Source organism: Megascapheus bottae, chromosome 13 (assembly GCF_031878675.1).
Source record: "Megascapheus bottae isolate mThoBot1 chromosome 13, mThoBot2.hap1, whole genome shotgun sequence".
NCBI classification, from domain to species: Eukaryota; Metazoa; Chordata; class Mammalia; order Rodentia; family Geomyidae; genus Megascapheus; species Megascapheus bottae.
This window is the reverse complement of record NC_143521.1, coordinates 36,648,843-36,672,291: the sequence shown is the minus strand read 5'-3', so window position 1 is coordinate 36,672,291 and position 23,449 is coordinate 36,648,843. Positions and strand designations below refer to the sequence as shown.

Sequence of the window (23,449 nt, the reverse complement as noted above, 5' to 3'; positions counted from 1 at the left end):
AAGTGGTTAAGCCCCACAAACAGCAAAAAAAAAAAAGAACCTTTTGTAATTCATAATGAAAATTAACAAATAAATGCAAAACTATGCAACACCTTATTATTTAGAAGATCTTTAATCTGGTAACTTCAATTTTTTTCATATCATTGTGAAATCAGTTCAGTGGGAGACTGCCGTGACATTCATAGCTTCTTTACTAGTAATGCTTTCAAGGCCTTCCCTATAGTTTTGATTCCATGCTCACATCTTCCTAACCACATCTTAATTTCAGTCTACAGCGTTGCAAATAAGTCATACGATTTGGTTTTTAATCTCTGTGTAAGTGTTGGAATGAAAACTTTCTGTGGCAGGTATAATAGTCCGATTTACTGGGCATCAGACATAGTATATCCAAAAAGTATTTATTGAAGAACTCAGTGAAAACTGTGTATCAATTACTGATTTTTATCTTCTATATAACAAAAATAAGTTTCAACTGTGGTCATAATATCTTGTTAGATAGTAAACATTGAGGTTTTTTTAATTTTTAAAATTTGTTCCAATTTGTTTTACTACGGTGGTTTAAGTTGACATGTTCCATGTGCAAAGCATGTTTCTTGCTTGCACTCACCCTTCTGTCATTCCCTAGTGTCTCCCAGCTCTCTCCAAACCAATCTCAGCAGGTTTCATTGCTCCATTTCTCCAGATATACCTAAGATTTTGGCCATATTCATACCCTTTCACCCTCTTGGTTTTCATTCTCTTCCCCTACCACAAGTATTTCTATCCTTCATAAGACCTGTTTTATGTTCTTGTCATGTTTTTTGATTCACAGTGCTATTTTACACATACTGTCATTTTAAATCTTCTGACTTTTCTGTTCCACAGCTTTCAATATTTGAAAATTAAATTTTAAGGACATCAATCCAATATATTTAATTCAGTCAACAAAAACATAGTATACTTTGCATTATGCAAATGTATTTTACAAATTTAATTAGATTTCTCTCTGAAAATTTTATTTTAAAAATTAGAAAAGCAGGGGGCTGGGAGTTTGGCCTAGTGGTAGAGTGCTTGCCTAGCATGCACGAAGACCCAGGTTCGATTCCTTGGTGCCACATAAATAAAAAAAAGCCAGAAGTGGTGCTGAGGCTCAAGTGGTAGAGCTCTAGCCTTGAGAAAGTCCAAGGACAGTGCTCAGACCCTGAGCTCTAAGCCCAGGACTGGCAAAAAAAAAAAAAAAAAAAAAATTAGAAAAGCATACTCCGACAGTAAAATACAATTTTAAAAAATTAGAAAAGCAGGGTACCAAAGAGTGGCTAATATCTGTAATCCTAGCTATTAAGGATTGGAGGATCATGATTCAAAGCCAAGCTGGGAAAAAAACGTCTTGAGACTCCAGTTCCTATTAAACAACAAAATACTGAACTTTGGAGGTGTGGCTTAGGTAGTAGAGTACCACACTGAGCAAGCTAGCTGTGCTACTAGAACAAAACAAAACAAAACCAGAAGAGCCATAGAGCCAAGCACTGTGGCTCACAGCTGTAATTCCAGCTATTCAGCAGATAGAGAGTAGGAGGGTTGTGGTTTGTATCTAGTCCTGAAAAAATTCATGAGACCCTTTCTGAAAAATAAATAAAGCTAAAAGGGCTGGAGGCATGGTTTAAGTGGTAGATGAGACACAGGGCCCTCAGTTTGAACCCCAGGATTCATCTACCCCCACAGAACAGTAACTATTTTTTATTATATTTGTATTAGCATACTTTTTTTTGTACAGAAAGTAGTCAATGTGTTTGCATGCATGATTATATTTTCTGAACTAGTCTTTCTTTTTTCTTTCTGCTAGTCCTGGGGCTTGAACTGAGATCCTAGGCACTTTCTTAGGCCTTCTCAGGGCTAGTGCTCAACCACTTGAGCCACAGCATGACTTCTGTGTTTTTCTGTGTACCCAGGTACTGAATCCTGGGTTTCATACATGCTGGGTGAACATTCTACCACTCGGTCTTATCCCATCTCCTCCCACTTTTTTTTTTCCTTGAAAAAAACTTTTGAAGTGTATATGCACTTTTTTTGTGTGTGCCCATCCTGAGGCTTGAACTCAGGGCTTGGGCAATGTCTCTTAGCTTCTTTTGCTCAAGGATACCTCTCCACTACTTGAGCCACAGTACCACTTCCAGCTTTTCTGTTTATGTGGTATCAAGGAATTAAACCCAGGGCTTCATGCATGCTAGGCCAGCTCTCTACCACTAAACCACATTCTTAGCCTATATACACATTTTCAAACTTGTATTTTATTGTCAGGATAATGTGTAGAGGAAAAATGGTTACAGTTACATTTGTCAGGTAGGGGGTACATTAATTCTCTAATATTTATAACCCTTCTCATGTTTTTGTCCTCCTTCCCCTCGCCCTACCCTCTACCAATCTTGTTTTTCTCCTTCCCTTTCCTATTTCAAATAAACAAATAAATATACAGTATGCCAGGTAACAAAATCAGATACAGTAACAACAGGAGATAAACCATAGGGGAAAAACAGAAAAGAAATAACTTCACATAGAACATTAAGAACAACAATCACAAAAATAAACTTCTTGTTTCCCTATCCTGGAGTTCATTTCACTTCATCTCATCCTGTATGGCCATATTATACACAGTTTTTATTCACTGATGGACACTAGGCTGAGTCCTTAATTTGGCTATTGTAAGCAATGCTACAGTAACAATGTGCAGTTATCTCTTTTGTACCCTGACTTACATTCTTTCAAGTACATGCACAAAAGTGGTATAAGCAGAGTCATGTGGTAGTTGTCACTTGTTTTGTTTTGTTTTTGCTAGTCATGGGGCTTGAACTCAGGGCCTGAGCACTGTCCTTGGGCTTTTCTCAAGGCTAGCACGCTGCCACTTGAGCCACAGCTCCACTTCCAACTTTTTCTATGTATGTGGTACTGAGGAATCGAACCTGGGTCTTTGTGCATGCTAGACAAGCACTATACCACTAGGCCAAACACCCAGCCCGTCGCTTGTTTGTTCTTTTTTTCCAGAGCTGAGGACTGAACTCAGGGCCTTGCATTTGCCAGGCAAGGGCTCTTCTGCTGAGCTAAATCCCCAACCCCCATCACTTGTTTTTTGCAGAACCTCTATATTGATTTCCAGAGGTTACAGACCCACCAACAATACATGAGTATTCTTTCTTCCCCACCAGCATTCTTCTTTGTCAGCGTTTGTGGTTGCTAGTGGTTTTTTTTTTTTTTCTTGGTCAGTTGAAGGGCTTGAACTCATAGTCTGGGTGATGTTCCTGAGCTTTTGCTTATGGCTAGCACTCCATTACTTTGAACTACAGCCTCCCCCCCCCCCCCCTCCGATTTTCTGGTGACTAATTGTAGCCAAGGATCTCATGGACTTTCCTGCCCCAGGCTAGCTTTAAACTGAAATCTTCACATCTCAGCCTCCTGAGTAGCTAGGATGACAGGCGTGAGCCACCAACTTGCGCTCAGCTGCCGGTGATCTTGACAATACCATCTGTCTGGATGGAAGTGGAATTTCAGTATTGTTTTGATTTGTGTTTTGCTGTAATTAAGAATGTGGAATACCACCGGGTGGGGCCAGGAGCGTGACCTAGTGGTAGAATGCTCGCTTAGCATGCCTGAAGCCCTGGGTTTGATTCCCCGGAACCACATACGCAGAAAAAGCCAGAAATGGCCTTGTGTCTGAAGTGGTGGCGCACTAGCCTTGAGCCAAAAGTGTCCAAGCACAGTGCCTATGCCCTAAGTTCAAGCACTTAGACTGGGGGGAAAAAGTGGAACACCTCATCGTTTGTTTATTTGTACTAATTTTGAAAAATGTTTAGTTCATTTCCCCACTTACTAATTGGATTATTCCTTTGCTGGTAAGTTTTTGAAGGTTTTTTTTATATATATTTTTATTGTAATTAATAGAGGGGTTACAGTTATATTCACCAGATAGAAGGAGCGTTACTTTACACATATTGATGCTCTTCTCATGTTTTTGTCCCCATTTCCCTCACCCCCCTTTTTTCTTTTCTTTTCTTTTCTTTTTTTTTTTTGGCCATCCTGGGGCTTGAACTCAGGGACACTGTCCTTGGGCTTTTTTCTACTCAAAGATAGAGCTCTGCCACTTGAGCCACAGCACCACTTCCAACTTTTTTTTTTCTATGTATGTGGTACCGAGGAATCCAACCTAGGTCTTTGTGCATGCTAGGCAAGCACTCTACCATTAGGCCAAACTTAAAGGTTTTAATATATTCTAAATGTCACTCCTTTATCAGTTCAAAAGCTGATATTTAAATTTTTCGCCCATTCTGTAGATTGTCTCTTTACTATGGTACTTAATGATTTATTGTTCTCTTATTTTATGAACTGAATCTGTATTTTTTTTCTCTACTAATTTTGGGTTTAGGTTGTCACATTCTTAATTTTCTAAGAGTTTCGTTCATTAGCTTATTTATTTGGATTTCTTTTTTGCCGGTTCTGGGGCTTGAACTTAGGGTCTGGGCACTGTTCTTGGACACTTCTTGCTCAAGGCTAGTGCTCTGCCACTTGAGCCACCGTACCGTTTTCCTATGCATGTGGTTTCAGGGAATCGAACCCAGGGCTTCGGCATGCTAGGCGAGCAGACTACCACTAGGCGACGCTACCGGCCCCAACTTTTTATTTTTTTTTAACCAATCCTGGGGCTTGAACTTGGGGCCTGAACACTGTCCTTGGGCTTTTTCCTCAAGACTAGCGCTCTGTTACTTGAGCCAGAGCACCACTTCCAGCTTTTCTATGTATGTGGTACCGAAGAGTTGAGCTCAGGTCTTTGTGCATGCTAGGCAATCACTCTACCACTAGGCCAAACTCTCGGCCCTTGGAATTTTTTGTTTTTTAGTGTAGGTACTCATAAACTTTATTTTTTTTGAATGGTCTTTGCTACATCCCACAGGTTCTTATGTTATATTTTCATTCTTATTTAATTCTAAGAATTTTAGATTTCTCCTAATATCTTCAGTGACCCACTGATCACTCAGAGCATATTGCTCTGATTCCATATGTTTGGGTAGTTTCTGCACTTTCTCTTGTGATTGAGGTTCAGTTTTATTCCAGTGTATTCTGATGAGATGTAAGAAGTCATTTCTGTTGGACTTGTTAAGCCTTGTTTTATGGCTTTGAATGTGATCTATTTTGGAGAAAGTTAGATGAGATTGCTGAGAAGAATATGTGTTTTCTGTCATTTGGATGGAATATTCTGTATCTTTTAAGTCCGTTTTCTCAACGGTACAGTTTAACTTCAAAATGTTATTGTTGGTTTTTTTTTGTCTAAATATTCTACCTATTGATGAGATGTGAGGTAAAGTCACCTGCCATTGTTTCTGGACCTATCTGTCCCTTCATTTCAAATAGTATTTGAAATTGTATTTTATGGAATACAATTTTCTGTATTTTATGAAATTGGGTATACCAGTGTTTTTAATACACACAAATTCACAATTGTTTTTCTTTTTCTTTTTTTGTGAGTCATGGTGCTTGAACTCTGGGCCTGGGCATTGTCTCTGAGCTCTGTAGCTCAAGGCTACTGCCCTACCTTTAGTCAATTACTGCTTCCTGTTTTCTAGAGGTTAATTGGAGATAAGAGTCTCAGGTCCTTTTGTCCCTGGCTGGCTTTGAACCTTGATCCTCAAGCCTCAGCCTCCTGAGTAGCTAGGATTACAGGAGTAAGCCACCTTGATGGTTTATTCTCTTTATTAATAAATTATGACCTCTCTTTGTTCTAATTTTGACATGAAGCCTACCTTGCTAAGTATATATATATATATATATATATATATATATATATATATATAGCTACTCCTGCTTCCCTTTTGTTTCTACTTGGTTGGTATGTTATTTTTCTATCCTGGCAAAAAAAAAAAATAGAAGCCATAAAGTTACAGAAACCAGCAAATAGCTCTCAGTAATAAACCCTAATAATACTAGGAATAATGATCTTGATTACCCCCAAGGTGCATATATTCCCTTAGGGTTGAGTCTTATTTAATAATTGTAGTTTTGTAGCACAGTGCCTTCCCCAAGACTGTATGGATTTTTACTAAAATATATCAAAGGGTATTTTTAAAAAAAAAACCTTGAGATTAGTATTATTTTGCAGAGATTTTCTTTTTATTTCAAAAGGTTATGTTTCTAGTGTTTTCCAAGGATTCTTATGTATTAGTTTCTTATTAGTATTTTGTTTTTGGGTTTGCTTTTTTCTTTTTATTGTCAGTATTGGGGCTTAAAATCTGCCTCATGCTTACAATGTGGCTGGTACCTCAACCATTCCTTTCTGTCTCTTCATCTTTTTTGTATTACATCCTGTAAACTCAGGTAGTGGGCTGTGTGTACCTGTTCACCTGCTCATCTCTTTTTCTTTTTTTTCTTTTTGTTTTTTTTTTTTTTTTTTTCTGTGGGTCATGGGGCTTGAACTTGGCCTGGGTGCTCACGTCCCTGAGCTCTTCAGCTCAAGGCTACTGCCCTACCCATTGAACCACAGCACCACTTCCAGTTTTCTGGTGGTTAATTGGAGATAAGAGTTTCAGGGACTTTAGTGCCTGGTCTGGCTTTGAACCACGATCCTCAGATCTCAACCTCCTGAGTAGCTAGGATTACAGGTGTGAGCCACCGCACCCGACTTTGATCTCTTTTTCTTAAGCAGGTACGTTTCTTGCTACTGTGCAATAGTAAAATAGTTTGATCATATATTTTTAGTGGCTGTAATAAAATAAATCAAAAGAAAGGCAAGATTTTGTGTTGTTATGTATGAATACTATGGGAATTTGTTTTTCTTCCAGAAACGAAATCCTGAAATTCGGCATGTAGATTTGGAGATACTATGAATCACCTTGGTGGGATCAGAGATGCATTCAATGAGCTACTTCCTACGCCTTTCCATACTGAAAGAGAATCGGCGCCATTTGGAGTAATTTTTTTTATTTCATTTTGTTTTTTCAAGATGAAGGAAATATTTTATGTAAAGAGGAGTTGAATAGGCCACAGAACTAAAACTCTTTTCTTCTAATCATGTTTATATGCTTCAATAGAGAACATTTTAGTTACTTCACTTGTTCAAATTTCTTATTTTAACAAGTGTATATTCTAACTTGCAATCATGTTTCCTTTCTTCATATTGGTAAAAATACTTGGCATCCACAGGATAACAACATTTAAATTTTGTGTCTACTAAAGATTTCATTCTGTCAGGCTTTGCCAGTAACCTTGACTATTTTTGACTAAATTTTGGAATATGTTTTTTAAATGGTCAGTGTGTTTTTTAGGTCCATCCTTCCTTATCCAATGTGGAAATTATTTCTGTCTTCTTTGTGATTTTGATCTGAGCACTGAGAGTTGTGTTCTCCTATCCAAATATTCATTCCAGAAATGACTTAGTACTGAATTTAATGAAGACATTTTATTATTCTGTTCTAGATCACAGTTGTTACCATTTTGTATTAGTTTTCCTTATTTGGTTTATTTTTCTAATAATAAGAGACATAAAGGAACCCTAGACATTTCTGTGGGTCAGTGCAATGACTGACTGACTCCTTCCCTCCTTTCTTTTTTTCTACTTCCCTCCTTACCTAGGTAGTTTCATTACCATAATGTTTATTTACTAGGAGATAAGCCTTTTAACCTTCTATAAGATATCTAGAAATATTTATAATTTTTCAGGCAGCAGCATTTATTTTTAATTTATTTAAGAGGAAGCACTACTTATGTAAATCTGAACCATGGGATATTTCTTATTTTGAGAGAAAAGTAAATCTCTTACACTGAAACTTGTGTTGTGATTTTGTATAATGTCATAGTCAATTGTGTGTTTATGGGTTTCTTGTAGTTATAAATGGGCATTTAGCATAACATGTTTGCTATTACATATTATGTAAATAGCTTTGTAATGACTATAAGGCATCAAAGTGAAAAACATTCAATTAAATAATTTGAAAATTTAGTGGAAAACTGCAGCTGTCTCCATTAAACTCATATGCACTTTAAGATGTCACATAGCAGAAGCACTGTTTCTGCAGGAGTGGCGGTTGCCATCATCTCTGCTGGGTGTGCCCGATGCTTACTAAGGAGCTCAGTGTCTTCAACCTGATGATATGCAAGTTTGTGAATTAATAGAAAATTGTAATACTAGAAACAAAGAAAATAAATAATTGTTGAAGGGTTTTGCTATGGTAATTTTTGATCTGGCTATGTCATGTACTGGAAAATTGTGAGAATTTATATTGTACTTTTTTTTTTTTTTTTTTTTTTGCCTGGGCTTGAGCTCAGGGCCTGAGCACTGTCCTTGGATTTTTCTCAAGGCTAGAACTCTACCACTTGAGCCTCAGCACCACTTCTGGCTTTTTCTAAGTATGTGGTACCAAGGAATCGAACCCAGGTCTTGGTGCATGCTAGGCAAGCACTCTACCACTAGGCCAAACTCCCAGCCCCATATTGTACTTTTTTTAACCTATAGAAAATTCTCTGCTGCTGAACTCTTTCGTTCATGTGTTTTAAGACAGGATCTTAGAAAGGTGGCCAAGATGTGTAGAGCTCACTATTGCAGTCCAGGGTGGTATTGAATTCATGATTCTTCTTGCAGGCTTTACATTTTAAGTGAAGTAATATTCCAGGTTGTTGTTGTTGTTGCCAGTCCTGGGGCTTGAACTTGGGGCCTAGGCATTGTTCCTGCTTCTTTTGTTCAAGGCTAGTGCTCTATAGACCACTTGAGCCACAGCACCACTTCTGCCTTTTTCTGAGTAGCTTGCCAAGCAAGCACTCTACCACTAAGCCACATTCCCAGCTCCCCCCCCCCCGTTTTATTATTTAAGATATAAAAATGTTGGGTTAAACTGTGTGGTTGTGGCTTGCTACCATAAGCCTGGCTGTTCAGGAGACCAAGTTCTGATCATCACAATTCGTACCTAGCCTAGGCAGGAAAGTTCATGAGACACTTACCTCCAGTTAACCATCAAAAATAAAAAGCTGAAAGTAGAGCTGTGGTTCATGTGGTAGAGCACTATCCTTGAGAAAAAGGAAAAGCAAAACAAAACAAAACTCAGGGACAGTACCCAAACTCAGAATTCAAGCTCCAGGACCACCAAAAAACAATAAAACTTTGTGATTGACTGTCCCGGATCCCTATATGGATTCTGTCTTTTCCTTCTCTCCCTATCACACTGGCTACTTGTTATTTCATATGTGGTAATGTGGGACAGCTAAGCTCAAATTATATCCAACGTCCCCTAAGTGAAATAACTTCAAAATTCACAGCCCTACTGATTATATTAGACAGAGCAGGTAATAGGCAGCCTGGGATTAGGAACTTGTAAATGCTACAATTAAAGATTTTAATTATTAGAGAACATTATTCAAATGTAAGTATATTAAAATATTGACAACGATTATTGTGTTTTATATAGACTCCCATTGAATGAGGAAATAAAGAAACAAGTTACTATGTTATACTCAATCCCTTCATCCATTCACTTTCTACTTAATAAAGTCATACTATATTTGCAAAAAAAATTCACAGCCCTAGATAAAAGTAACTCATTTTTATGACCTAAAATTTGATGTGTAGACATAATTAAAAATGATATTAAAATTATTCCTCCCAAAGGGCCAATTCCTTATTTGTTTTACTTTATTTTATGTTTTGTTGTTGTTGGTCATAGGACTTGAACTCTGGGCCTGGGTGCCATCCCTGAGCTCGTTAGCTAAAGACTACTGCCCTACTACTTCAGCTGAGGGGACACTTCTGGTTTTCTGGTGGTTAATTGGAGATAAGAGTCTCACAGACTTTCTTTTTTTTTTTTTTTTTTTTTTTTTGCCAGTCCTGGGCTTGAGCTCAGGGCCTGAGCACTGTCCTTGGACTTTCTCAAGGCTAGAGCTCTACCACTTGAGCCTCAGCACCACTTCTGACTTTTTTCTATGTATGTGGTACCAAGGAATCGAACCCAGGTCTCCATGCGTGCTAGGCAAGCACTTTAACCACTAGGCCAAACTCCCGGCCCGAGTCTCACAGACTTTCTTTCATGATGGTCTGGCTTGAAACCTTGATCCTCAGATCTCAGCCTCCTGAGTAGCTAGGATTACAGGTGTGAGCTACTGTCTCCCAGCCCAATTCCTTTTATTTCTTTGAATTTTCTAATTTTACTATTTTAAATAATTGAAATTTCTTTATTGCCATCTTTTTAATTCTGTACTGGGCTGGTACTTTAAAGTATGTTTACATTAGTCGGGCTCCAGTGGCTCACACCTATAATCCTAGCTACTCAGGAGACTGAGATATGAAGATTGCGGTTCAAAGCCAGCCCAGGCATTAAAGTACTGGAGACTCTTTATTTCCAATTAATCACCAGAAAACCAGAAGTGGCTCAAGGGGTAGAGCACTAGCCTTGAGCTGAAGAGCTGAGGAACAGATAGATCCCAAGCCCAGAGTTCAAGGCCCACGACCAACAACAACAACAAAAAGTATGTTTATATTAATTTGGCATAAAGGAGTATTATATCTAGAAAATAGAAACATGTTTTATAGTTTTGCATAGTACTGGAAATTGTGCAGACCCCATGCTTGTTCTGTATGTTCACATGAACTATGCCCTTAGTCCTTTAGTTTTCAGTTTTAGTATTTTCAAGGGAAATATCTTCGTTGGAAAATTATTACAAAGTAATGTTGGAAAGAAGAAAAGGACCAGTCAAAGATCTATTACCTCTGCTTATCTACCCTAAGCCAAAATCTAGTAACTATCAAAGGTATAGCATACCTATTTTTACCTTTGGCTCAGAATAGAGCACTAATCAATTAATTATACATAACACCCCCAAACTATAGAAAATGACCATCTTTTGACTGTGGCATTGAGGGGATGAGAATTGAGAACTATTTTTAAGTGAAACACCGTGATGGCCAGTAGCATCCAGTTCAAAGAGAATCTTCTGAACATCCTGAGAAACCCAGGAAAATCACACTGGAACATTACCTCAGATTTCTCCAGAGATAATCTGTGCCACATCCCCAAACACATGTGTACCCCAAATCGCCCCAGATAACAAAATATCCTAAGACTTGAGATTTTGGCATGTAGTTTTATATACTGCCTTAATTACCTCATAATTTGAATAAAGCCCCTACTAAAATCATACTATTACATTTAAAACTAGATACCTACTTGCAGTAGAATGCTGGGAACTATGAAAAATTGCACAGGCACTAGGAATTTATAGTATCTTCTTAGATTGCATTTGTCAAGCATTGGCAGCATTTCTTTTAAATGTGTTGACCCCCAATTTGCCAAACTGTCTGAAGTCAGTGAAGCAAGGAATTGAAGGTAAAAAGATGATTCAAAGATTGTCTCCCTCAGTCCCTCATCTTGTGTCTGAAATGGAACTCTGGAAGGCATTTATATTGAAGATTGGTCTGACAGCCTTTATATTTGCATTTTATGCTGGCATCCCTAGACTTTATGAAAAAAGAGAATTTTCATTTCTATTACATTGTATTTTACTAGCAAGTTAAGATGGCTCTGGTCCCTCAGGATGCTTTTTCCCCTCATAAATGTTCTATCTACATAAGAGTAACTCATTAATTTGGGGTTTTTCCCTCTTGTGCTAATCAATGTTTGTTGAGTATATATTTCCTTTAGCAACTGTACTGAAGATGAAATTGTATTTTGATACATTTTCCCCTAAAGAATCATGCCTGCATTTTAAAATAGAATTTGTCATTTGTGTGGTATGCTTGTTCACTTACAAGGTTTCCTTGGTTTTACAAAAACATTATAGTTACTAATATATTGTCAGAATATTACATGTTTGGTTAAACATAGACCTAAAAAGCTACATACCTTAGAGATATAGTTGTTGTACTATAGACATTTTTAATTGTGTGTGTGTGTGTGTGTGTGTGCGCGCTTGTGCACGTGCTGGAGATTGAACCCAGCCTCCACTGCAATTCAAGTTGACTTTATTCTAAGTTTGTAGGAATTATAATTTCTTCTCATAAAAAAATAAGACCAAAGTAATTATTCAAAATAATTTGATATTTGAGGACATAATTTTGTCAATATTCAAAACCAATGAAAAATGAGACATTACCATGTAAAGGTTTGAAAATAGAGACTTAGGGCTGGGAATGTGGCCTAGTAGTAGAGTGCTTGCCTAGCATGCATGAAGGCCTGGGTTTGATTCCTCAGTACCACATACACAGAAAAGGCCTGAAGTGGTGCTGTGGCTCAAATGGCAGAGCATTAGCCTTGAGAAGGCGCAAGGACAGTGCCTAGCCCGATTTAAAGCCCCAGGACTAGTGAGTTACGTAAATAGCCATGTCTATATACCCTTACTACCACCATTAGAACTCTCCAAGGTATTAAATCTGCTCTTGGTTAGTATTTTCCTTAAATTTTTGGCTCTTCTTCAAAAGAAAGGAGGTTAAAAAACGAACGGGGCTGGGGGTTTCTTTCTTTTCTTTTTTTTTTTTTTTGCCAGTCCTGGGCTTGAGCTCAAGGCCTGAGCACTGTCCTTGGACTTTCACAAGGCTAGAGCTCTACCGCTTGAGCCTCAGCACCATTTCCGGCTTTTTTCTATGTATGTGGTACCATGGAATCGAACCTGGGTCATCATGCATGCATGCTAGGCAAGCACTCTACCACTAGGCCAAACTCCCAGCCCCGGGGCTGGGGGTTTCTAAATAAGGATTTTTCACATCAGAACTTTATGGCACTTTAATAATCTTAATTACTTCGATCAAAGAATTGTATGCTCTTTTAGCTTACCTTAAAAAACAAGAGCTAGGCCGGGAGTTTGGCCTAGTGGTTAAAGTGTTTGCCTAGCATGCATGAAGACCCGGGTTCGATTCCTCGGTACCACATACATAGAAAAAAGCCGGAAGTGGTGCTGAGGCTCAAGTGGTAGAGCTCTAGCCTTGAGAAAGTCCAAGGACAGTGCTCAGGCCTTGAGCTCAAGCCCAGGAATGGCAAAAAAAAAAAAAAAAAAAAAAAAAAAAAAAAAAAAAAACAAGAGCTAAAGCCGGGTATAGTGGCTCACGCCTGTAATCCTAGCTACTCAGGAAGCTGAAATCTGAGGATCAAGGTTCAAAGCCAGCCTGGGCACAAAAGGACCTGAGACTCTTATCTCCAGTTAACCTCTAGAAAGCAGGAAGTGGTGCTTTGCTCAAGGGTAGGGCAGTAGCCTTGAGCTGAAGAGCTCAGGGACAGCATCTAGGCCCAGTTCAAGCCCCATGACCCACAAAAAAACAAACTACAAAATGAAATATTCGAAAACAGCCTTTGTATGACACTCAACAAAACTACTCAGGAAATCCACTTTGTGGATGCACCCTTTCTAAGGCTAGACACAGAAAAAGCCAGAAGTGGTGCTGTGGTTCAAGTGGTAGTACCTAGAGTTCAAGAAAAAAAATAAAAATATTTCTAAAAAAACAAATCAAGTTACTTAGAAGATCTATAAATGATAGAAGAAAATGCATAAAATCATTGTTAATATTTAGTATGTTTCTTTTTGGTCTTTTTCCTATGCATACAACATTGGGATCATTCTGATTATCCTGTTTTTATATTTTTTTTTACTTAAAATTGTCCTTTTAGTTAATCTTAAGCATATTTTCAGATTAACAAAACAGATTTTTTTTTTGCCAGTCCTGGGGCTTGAACTCAGGGTCTGAGCCCTGTCCTTTGGTTTTCGGTGTATGTGGTACCAAGGAATCGAACCTGGGTCTTCATGCATGCTAGGCAAGCGCTCTACCAGTAGGCCAAACTCCCGGCCCAACAGATATTTTTTCATAAAAATATTTCCTGGTCTTCCATCTTCCCAAAACTGTTTAGTAACAATCTGAGCTCCTAGTTATAGACTCCTAGATTTTCCTCTATCATAAGCAATTTGCCAATATTATTAAGTATTCTGCAGAGAAAATGGTTTAAGACCATATTACATAGTAATCTTCTCTTACCTGTGAGATATCTGTTCTAAGACTTGCAGTTTACCTGAAATTTTTTTAAAAAATAGCAACCCCTATATTTGCTGCTTTTTGACTATTCATTCCTGTAATAATGTCTAGTTTAGAAATTGAGCGTAAAAAGATAATGCACACATAAGACAGAATTACACACACACACACACTCACAATTTATATGCGCTTGCAAGCATCACTATTCTTGCTTTGACCAGGTGGCTTGGCCCTTTTGGTTACAGTTTAAGTTACATACACCCTTTTCCTGATGCACTTTAATTAAGACATCCTATAGAAGCTCCTTGAATTTGAGTTACATCCTATTAATTAAGCCTGGCATTTTTGCAGATTTGTGGAGTAGAGCTCAGATCTGAGACAAGAACTATTGTCCTAGGAAACTAAAAACTACAAAATGGGGACATTTGAAAACGGCCATTGTATAATAACACTCAACAACACTGCTCAGGAATCCCATTTTATGGACACACCCTTTTCAAGGCCAGACACAGAGAAGGGGATTGGGTGAAGTATCTATCCTTAGGGCACAGAGAATATGCACAAAATCATGACTGTCTAACTTAGACAAATGCAGTCTTTCTCTTAACAGGAGATTCATGGTGTCTTTTATTCCAGAGCATACTTGGCCTGTGTGTGAAATAAAACAATTTGCCTCTAGCCTTCAGGTAAATTCCATTCTGCTACCATTTTCATACTAATATCTTAGTGGAAAGAGGTACAAAGATCATTAACCACTTTGGATAATTCATCTATCTTGCTTCTAGAAAAAAAAAAAAAAGACATTAAAAGAAATCATGGCCAGGAGTGGAGTGTGGCCTGTGGCCTAGTGGTAGAGTGCTCACCTAGCGTGCATAAAGCCCTGGGTTCGATTCCTCAATACCGCATACACAGGAAAAGCAGGAAGCACTGTGGGTCAAGTGACCGAGAGCTTGCCTTCAGCAAAAAGTGTCCAAAGACAGTGCCCAGGCTCTGAGTTCAATCCCTAGGACTGGCAAGTAAATACGTACTTACGTACGTACATACATACATACATACATACATACATACATACATACATAAGACAAATCACTTTGTAAAAGTATATACATTGTGTGTGTGTGTGTGTGTGTCTTTTTGGCCACCTTTCCACTGGGTCAGTGCATTTAACTTGTATTCTCCCAAGTGTGGCTTCAAGACTTTGTCTCTTGTTGGAGTTCTAAATTGTGATTCATTCGTTCTCAGTAGAGACATTATAAATATATCTGAGAAAATGTCAAAAACCCATTTTTATTGTAATCTTGCTTATTGAAGTTTAGATGTAGCTTTTAAGATGATTTGGTAAGAGATGGAAAGAAACTCATACAGAAGCAATTTAAAATTTTACAGGCCATTCTGTTTGAGATTTTCTCAGTTTATTCTACTGTGGAAAAAGTTTAGATCTCCAAAAAGAAATAGATGTCACAGCTGGCTTGCACTTCATTTGTTCCATGGGATTCTGTTACTGCCACAGTTTTTCTAGGCTTCTGAGATTCCAGTTACCTGCACATTTCTGAGGCTTGCTGTTCTGAAGACAGGCCTGTGTTTCAAGTGCCTCTCAGGGCTGGGTAGTGTCTGTTCAGTTTTCTTAATTTCTTCATATTCACCCCCAAACTAAGCATTGCTATCATCCTCTTCTATACTACATTCTGAAATATGGTAGTACATTCTGAAGTTAACTCTTTCCATCATAAAGATAGTGATTAAGCATATCAGGTAAAAAAACCATATCCTTATCTTTGAATTGTTTGGCCTTGGGATTTCCACTGACATGTCATAGATTAGCTACAACTTCACTTCTCACATTTTAACCTGCACAAGTTGGGGATCCTGTTGCACGCACATTTTTTAGTTCAGTTAGTATGGATGGTTCGTTCCTACTTTCCCAACAAGCACACTGATGATTTTTAGCTTCTGGCCCATAGACCACATGTTGAGTATCCAAGGACTATGACTTTTCAGATATCTGGATTTCTTGTCTGCTAGCTCAGGAAGAGCTCGTTTCCTTGTAATAGATCTTAAGATATATGGGTCATTATTTTGTTTGTAAAGCTGAAATATAGTTTTAAAGAAAGTTCATTGTGGGCTGGGAGTTTGGCCTAATGGTCGAGTGCTTGCCTAGCATGCATGAAGATCTGGGTTCGATTCCCGAGTACCACATACAGAAAAAAAGCCAGAAGTGATGCTGTGGCTCAAGTGGTAGAGCTCTAGTCTTGAGAAAGCCCAAGGACAGTGTTTAGGTCCTAAGTTCAAGCCCCAGGACTGGCAAAAGATAAAATAAAGTTCATTATGAGCTGGGTGCTGTTAGCTATGCCTATAAGGATAAGATTTGAGAATCAACGTTTGAAGCCAGCTTATGCAGAGAAGTCTATACGATGCTTAATATCTTCTGTTAACCAGGAAAAAGCTGAAAGTTGTGTGGTTCAAACAGTAGTGTAATAAGGGTACAAGCTGTGAAGGAAGAAGCCAAGTAAGAACTCAAGGCCCCGAGTTCAAGCCTTAGTCCAAACACACACACACACACACACACACAAATTGCCTTATTAACAAAACTCTCAATTACAAATATCAGATGTATAAATAAGACACATGACAAAAATAGCACAAATGTTGACAGAAAAGGGATATTCTATGGCTCTTATACCTAAACCTATAAACTCTTAAGAAGCAACAATTTTTTAAAAAAAGACACCTAGCTTACAAAAGACATAAAATGGGATAAAATATAATCAAAAAAAGGGGAAAAAAAGAGATGTGCCTCATAGAAATCCAACAGCAAAACGATGTTTAGGTTTTATATTTGGGGGGCTGGAGTAGACATGGGGCTTGAATGCAGGCCTGGTTGCTTCCTTGAGCTCTTTTCCTCAAGGCGGCTAGCACTCTACCATTTTAAGCCACAACACCTCATTGTGATAAATTGAAATTGAGCTATGTTAATAAGCAGATAACATAAACTAAACACTTAAAAGCAGAGACTACTAGTTTGGATTAAAAAACACAAGATCCAATGCTGACAAATGTACTTACAAAGATTAATTACAGAATAATAGGACAGAGAAACAACCCATTTCAACATCAATCAAAAGAAAAATATAAGCTCATATCTAGAACTTAGCTACTAAAGAGGCTGAGATCTGAGCATTTCAGCTGGAAACAGTCCAGGCAGAAAAGTCCATGACTTTTTGTGTGTGCTGGTACTGGGACTTGAACTCTTGAGGTTTGGCTCAAGTCTAGTGTTGCGGTATCTGAAGTACAGCTCTACTTCTGGCTTGTTTGGTGTTTAATTGGAGATAAGAGTCAGCCTTTCCTTGCACTGCTGGCTTCCAACAGTTATCCTCATATCCCAGCCTCCAGATCTCAGCCTCTGAGTAGCTAGGATTATAGGAATGAGCCACCAGCATGTTCTCTGGTGTGCTGGCTCCTCCCCTAGTCTGCAGTGGTCCTCAAGTAGAGATCACATTTTTCTCATTCCAGGCACCATCCTCTATTCCCTCTTTTGGTGGATTGTATCCTGTCCACACTCTGTCACACCAACTCTCTCTCTCTCAAATTTTGGGTTGCTTGACAGCCTAGCTGAAACTAGAGGTAGGTCACTAAATACTGTCTGTCAATGTGAGGTCTCCCCAGCAGCTGTTCAATATGATTGGGTGAAAAGGAGAAAAAAAATCATGTCTCAACCAAATTTGGCAGCACAACAAATCATTCATGAAAAATCTATACTGTCACATACCACAGCCGAGACAAAGTTACCTCTTGGTATGACATAGCCAGGCTTAGGGGCACTTATTTTCTGTCATATTAATGACTGTTTTAAACTTCTGAGGACAGTTTCATTTGGGGAAAAAACTTGGGATCTTCAAAATTAATCTGTGTGTGTGTGGGGTTCCTTAATTGTGTAAAAGGCATATACCGTGCACCATCTCTAAAAATCCGCCAACCTAGTATTTGTTCTAGACATTTCATATAAATTGAATTGACACATGAATCACTTACAATGAGTTTTTGTGTCTGTTATCTTTCACTTACCATGGTTTCAAGATTCATCTTATATTGTGCAGCACTCAATGACATTTATTTTACAGTCATGGGGCTTGAACTCAGGACCGAGGCTCTGTCCTTTAGCTTCTTGGCTCAAAGCAAGTGCTCTCCCACTTTGAGGCTCAGCTCCACTTCCAGTTTTCTGGTGGTTAATTGGAAATAAGAGTCTCACAGACTTTCTGCACCAGGCTGGTTTTGAACTTCAATCCTCAGCTCTCAGCCTCCGGTAGCTAGGATTACAGGCATGAGCCACCAGCACCCAACACTTGAAGCCCTTTTTATGACTAAGTATTCATAATACGGCTATACCCTTGTGTACATCCATTCATCAAATTGACGTTCTTCTAGATTCTTTTTGGTAATTATGAATTCCATTAATGTGTACAGATTATTGTGTTTACATGTGCTTTTAATTCTCTTGGGTGCACCACCATGAATCAAATTGCTGGATTTATGACAAACTTTTCCTGTTCTGCCTGTGAATTCTAGGCAAGCACGGAACTACATTCCCTGACCTTGATAAAAAATTTTTAAGGAAGCCAGGCGTGGTGGCTTACACCTGTAATCCTAGCTACTCTGGAGGCTGAGATCTGAGGATCTTGGCTCAAAGCCAGCCCCAGCACTAAGATCATGAGTCTTATCTCCAATTAATCACTAGAAAACAGGAAGTGGTGCTGTGGCTCAAAGGGTAGGGCAGTAGCCTTGAGCTGCAGAGTGCAGGGACAACTCCCAGGCCTTTCAAGACCCATGACTGACAAAAAAAAATTAAGGAGGTACCCATCTGTTTTCTAATATGACCATACTTTCCTACAGGCAGGGGTTTAGCCATCCTAGTAAAGTGACTGCACTTTCCTTAGGATGGATGATGTTGACCATCTTTTCATGTTATGTGCTCAATGCGTTTACCTTCCTTCAGCCTGTGTGTACACACATATGTATTCAAACTATTTTTTTTTCTTTTTTTCCAGTCCTGGGCTTGAGCTCAGGGCCTGAGCACTGTCCTTGGACTTTCTCAAGGCTAGAGCTCTACCACTTGAGCCTCAGCACCACTTCCGGCTTTTTTCTATGTATGTGGTACTGAGGAATCGAACCCGGGTCTTCATGCATGCTAGGCAAGCACTTTAACCACTAGGCCAAACTCCCGGCCCCCAAATTGTCTATTTTTAATTGGGCCATTTTCCCCTACTGCTGAATTTAAAGTTCCTCTTTAGCTTTTGGGACAAGATCTTATACTGTAGCCCAAGCTAATCTCAAACTTGTGATCCACCTGCCTGAGCCCCTTGAGTAGCTAGGATCATAGGCCTGTACAACCAAACAGGTACGCTCATCATGTATGACTTGTGACTGTTTTCTTCTAGGAATTTTGTCATTGTATACTCTGGGGATCCTGTTGTTCACTTTGTTGAAATCCAACATTAAGTATTTAAGTATGTTGAATATTTTAGTATCATATTAACAAAGCCACTGCCAAACTTTCTCTAAATTCTGTAGTCCGGAACTTTTAAGCCTGTGATTCATTTTGAGTTCTATTTTGCACGTGGCCCTATTGTCCCAGCTTCATTGGCTACGAAGTCTATTACTGATCCATTGAATTATCTGGGCATCCTGTCAAAAACCTAATGAGGCATTATGGCATAGTCCTCTTACCCAGGCTACTTGACCTGTGGAGGGGGGAGGATCTAAGTACAAGGCCCACCTGCCTGAGCAAAAGCATCAGAATGCTTGCCTAGGAAGCATGAAGCCCTGGTTTTTGACCCCAGTACTGCCAAAACATAAAAACAATTGGACATAAACATAAGAGCTTACTTTTGTTGGTTTTGAACTTCCTAATTTTTGCAAAGCCAGCTATTGACTGATTTTTACTAAATCTGGAGATTGAATATTTCTTTAATAATAACAATTTCTGCTCCATCAATATGGGCTTTTTCCATTAGATGCTTTACAATTTTTTTCCAGGGAACTTTCTTTAGTGCCTATCCTAGGGCTTCAACTCAGGGCCAGAGGGCTGTCTCTCAGCTTCTTTTATTCAAAGATAGTGTTCTACCACTTGAATCACAGCTTCACCTTTCAGCATTTTGTGGTTGAGATAAAAAGTCTCAGACTTTCCTTCCCAGTCTGGCTTTGAATTGTGAGCCTCCGATCTCAGCCTCTTGAGTAGGTAGGATTATAGGCATGAGCCACCACAGCTGAAATTCAAGGATTCCTCAAAAATTGTAATAGTTAATCCAACTTTTTTCCTTATGAGTGTGCTCTTGATTTTGTTTTTGGAGTATGTATTGCTAGATTATAAAGGTAGAATTGATCTCTGTATCCTACAACCTAGTTCAGCTTTACCTTGTACAAGTGTACCATGCCATGAAATGCTCAATGACTAAGCAATTTCATATAATCCTTTCAAATGTTTTAGTAACTTCAATTGTCAGGATTAAAAGTGTTGCTTTTTTAAAAATTTCATTTTAAATCGATCGTGGGGCTTGAACTCTGGGCATGGAAGCTGTCCCTGAACTAACTCTTCAGCTCAAGGCTACCCTGCCCTACCCCTTGACCCACAATACTACTTCCTATTTGCTAGTGGTTAGAGATAAGAATCTCCCAGACTTTAGTGCCTGGGCCGGCTTTGAACTAGGATCCTCAGACCTTAGCCTCCTGAGTAGATAGGATTACAGGCATGAGCCACCACGCCAAGCTAAGTGTTGCTTTTTATCCCAAACCATTGGATAACCTCTAGAGCAAAAATAAGACACTTCTATACTTAAGATGAAACTGTCTTGTTGTAACCTCTTAGCCTAATTTATGGAACAAAAATTTACTCAATTCTAGTGTTTATAGTCATGTCGATACATATGTTAGGCAGTAAGAGTGAGAAGCAACATTCATGTTACCATTCTTTGCCAAACCATCACTATGTGTATTTCTCAAGGTCTTAGAGGGCAGCTGCCAAGATTTTCCTTCATGAAGGGATGGTATGAGGAGAAAGAAGCACGAGTTCAATGTGTGAACACACAAAATATTGGATGGAAATCTGGTCACTTCTAGTTATCACTTTGTCATTTCTTCCAGTCATGAGCTCAAATGAACTGCTGACGATTCCTGCTCACCACTCTTGACATAACTGAGCAGTCTCTGGGTTTGTCTAAGCATGTGATGGTCTCTTTGCATTCCAGAGATGAGCAAAAAAGCTTCAGCTTGCAGAAGGCTCAGGTACCTTATTTAAAAAAAAAATCTTCTATAGTGAATTAGGAAAAGATGCAAGAAGAGCAAATCAAAGCACTTAACAGACTTGACATTTATTGTGCAATTTTATTCCCAACAGAACATGTGGCATTCTAGAGGTATATGAGGTAATAAAATCAATACTCCAATTAGAACACCTGAAATAAGTGGCTCTAGTAACAAATGTCTCTTATAATTAAAAATATTCAATGTTTAAAAAACTCTTATAACATTTTAAGTTCCTAAAAGAAATGTACCTAACACTTAAAAAACAACTTACTCTTCTATATAAATTGCTCACAAAATTTTTTTGCTATTCTATATTACACTATGCATTTTGTAGTTTTATTAACATGTTCCTAGTGAGTATTAACTCTACACAAATACAGCCCAATAGAAATTATTCATAGAGAATCCACAAGACTCCAACAATAAAAATCTTAGGACCAATGGATTTGTCACAGTTTCTTCACATGTGTTCTCATAGAAAATAGAGTAAAGGCAAGTTGGCCCCAGTGTTAGGCTGCTACATGAAGTTCTGGAGAGGAGACACACAAAGGCAAGGCTTAAATTGGGCAGAGTTAGGCTGGACCAGTGACCTTGAATGTTTTGTGACCCACCAATGCCATGTGGTTGCCGAACAGCAACAAACCAGGCCCCTCATAGCCTTAACATGCTCTTGAATTCAAACACATCCAACGAGATGGTATAAGATGGTATATTAAAAACCCTCTGTTCCCGATCAGACTTGGCAACACAGAACTAGCAAATACAAAGTGGACAGAATGTTGGCTAATCCCCAATGCCATTTCTATGAGTTCTCAAACAGTATCCCTTCGCTAGGTTCAATCTTTTCCTGCTTTTTTATGATGAGAATGAACTGTGGCTTTAATTTACTATTTCTTTTTTTTTTTTTAATTTACTATTTCTTTCAAGAGGTGTCTGCATGGCTTCCTCTTACGGATGTTACTTATGGGTCGAGACTTACACAGAGAATCTGAGCCACCTTCATAGTGTGTATGCACAGTAAGTATGAGCAACATGCTTTGGAAGTATTTTCAAGAGCATAAACATCATCTTTCCCTTAATGGCATAAATAAGACAAAAGTGTTCAAAGTGTTGGCAAGGTTTCAAGAATCATGCAGAAAACTGAGCTGCTTCCTAAGGCCAAAGAGACTTCCTTAGTTGAGTGAGTGTTCTGGCTGTTTCTTTATCCATAATATGAAGACAACAGTAACGGCCTTCCAGGGCTGCTGTGAGGATTAAGACTAGCAGACACATCAGGGTGCTTACAACACCACTGGCACAGAGGAACTCACTAATTTCATAAAGCAGTTAGCTTTACTTAACTCCTATTGTTGGGCTGGGTGGTTATGAAGGGGCCATTGTTTTCCACCATGTCCTGGCACATATGACCACATGGATTGGTGTGATGAACAGGTTTTGAATGGATCTTACTAGCAGACATATTTTTGTTGCAATCTAGGAAATTATTTGCCTTCCTATTAGCCAGCAATGGATGCTTATGAGGAAAATGAACCTAGCTTCCAGGAATACAAAGGTTTGTTAATTTAGTGTTTTCAACAAATTGATCAAGCTGGTTGCAAAAAGAAAAAAAAATCCCGTTCTTCCGCTGTTTCTTATTGTCCAATATGCTGTGGTCTGTTTTTAAGTTCACCTGAGAGTGTTTAAGTTTACTTGTAGGAAGTGCTGACGGGTTCTCATTGCCCTTCATGTTGTCAGATGTCAATTCTCCCCTCTCCTCTACAAAAAACACAAAGAACCAGTGCTACTGGCTGATAATACAAGTAAGTAGCTTTGCCATCAGCTGAGTGACATTCTCCTGTTATTTCAAGTGAAGTGGTTATTTTTATCCAATACTTGCACGACTGAAAGAAGCCATCACCATGTTTACAAAAATACATCATGATACATACTGTTGTTTAGACACATTTACATTAGAGTTCTGACTCAAGCGTTCTAGTTGACATGTTTTGCCAAGCAGTTCTGGCAAATGTCGCCACATTTAACATACACCAGCAAGACTTGCACCATATGCGCAAAATCGCTATTACATTTCTACAAATCTGTATAGGAAAGCTGTCAAAAATTAACAAAGATCTGTGCTGTGAAATGACATAGCACTGAATGAGAAAACTTACATTTAAACCTTTTCTAGGAATGATCCTTTTTAAGGTAATTAAA

General features: G+C 38.6%; 1 protein-coding gene across 1 annotated transcript in view; it reads left to right on the top strand.

The window, feature by feature from the left end:
* Positions 1–7,264, top strand: part of Slc30a9 (solute carrier family 30 member 9) — a 61,404-nt gene extending 54,140 nt beyond the window's left edge. The window contains exon 18 of the mRNA XM_090343662.1: positions 6,801–7,264. Coding sequence (XP_090199788.1) covers positions 6,801–6,845 — 45 coding nt within the window. The 3' untranslated portion in view covers positions 6,846–7,264. The remainder of the gene's footprint in view (positions 1–6,800) is intronic.
* The last annotated feature ends 16,185 nt before the right edge of the window (positions 7,265–23,449 follow it).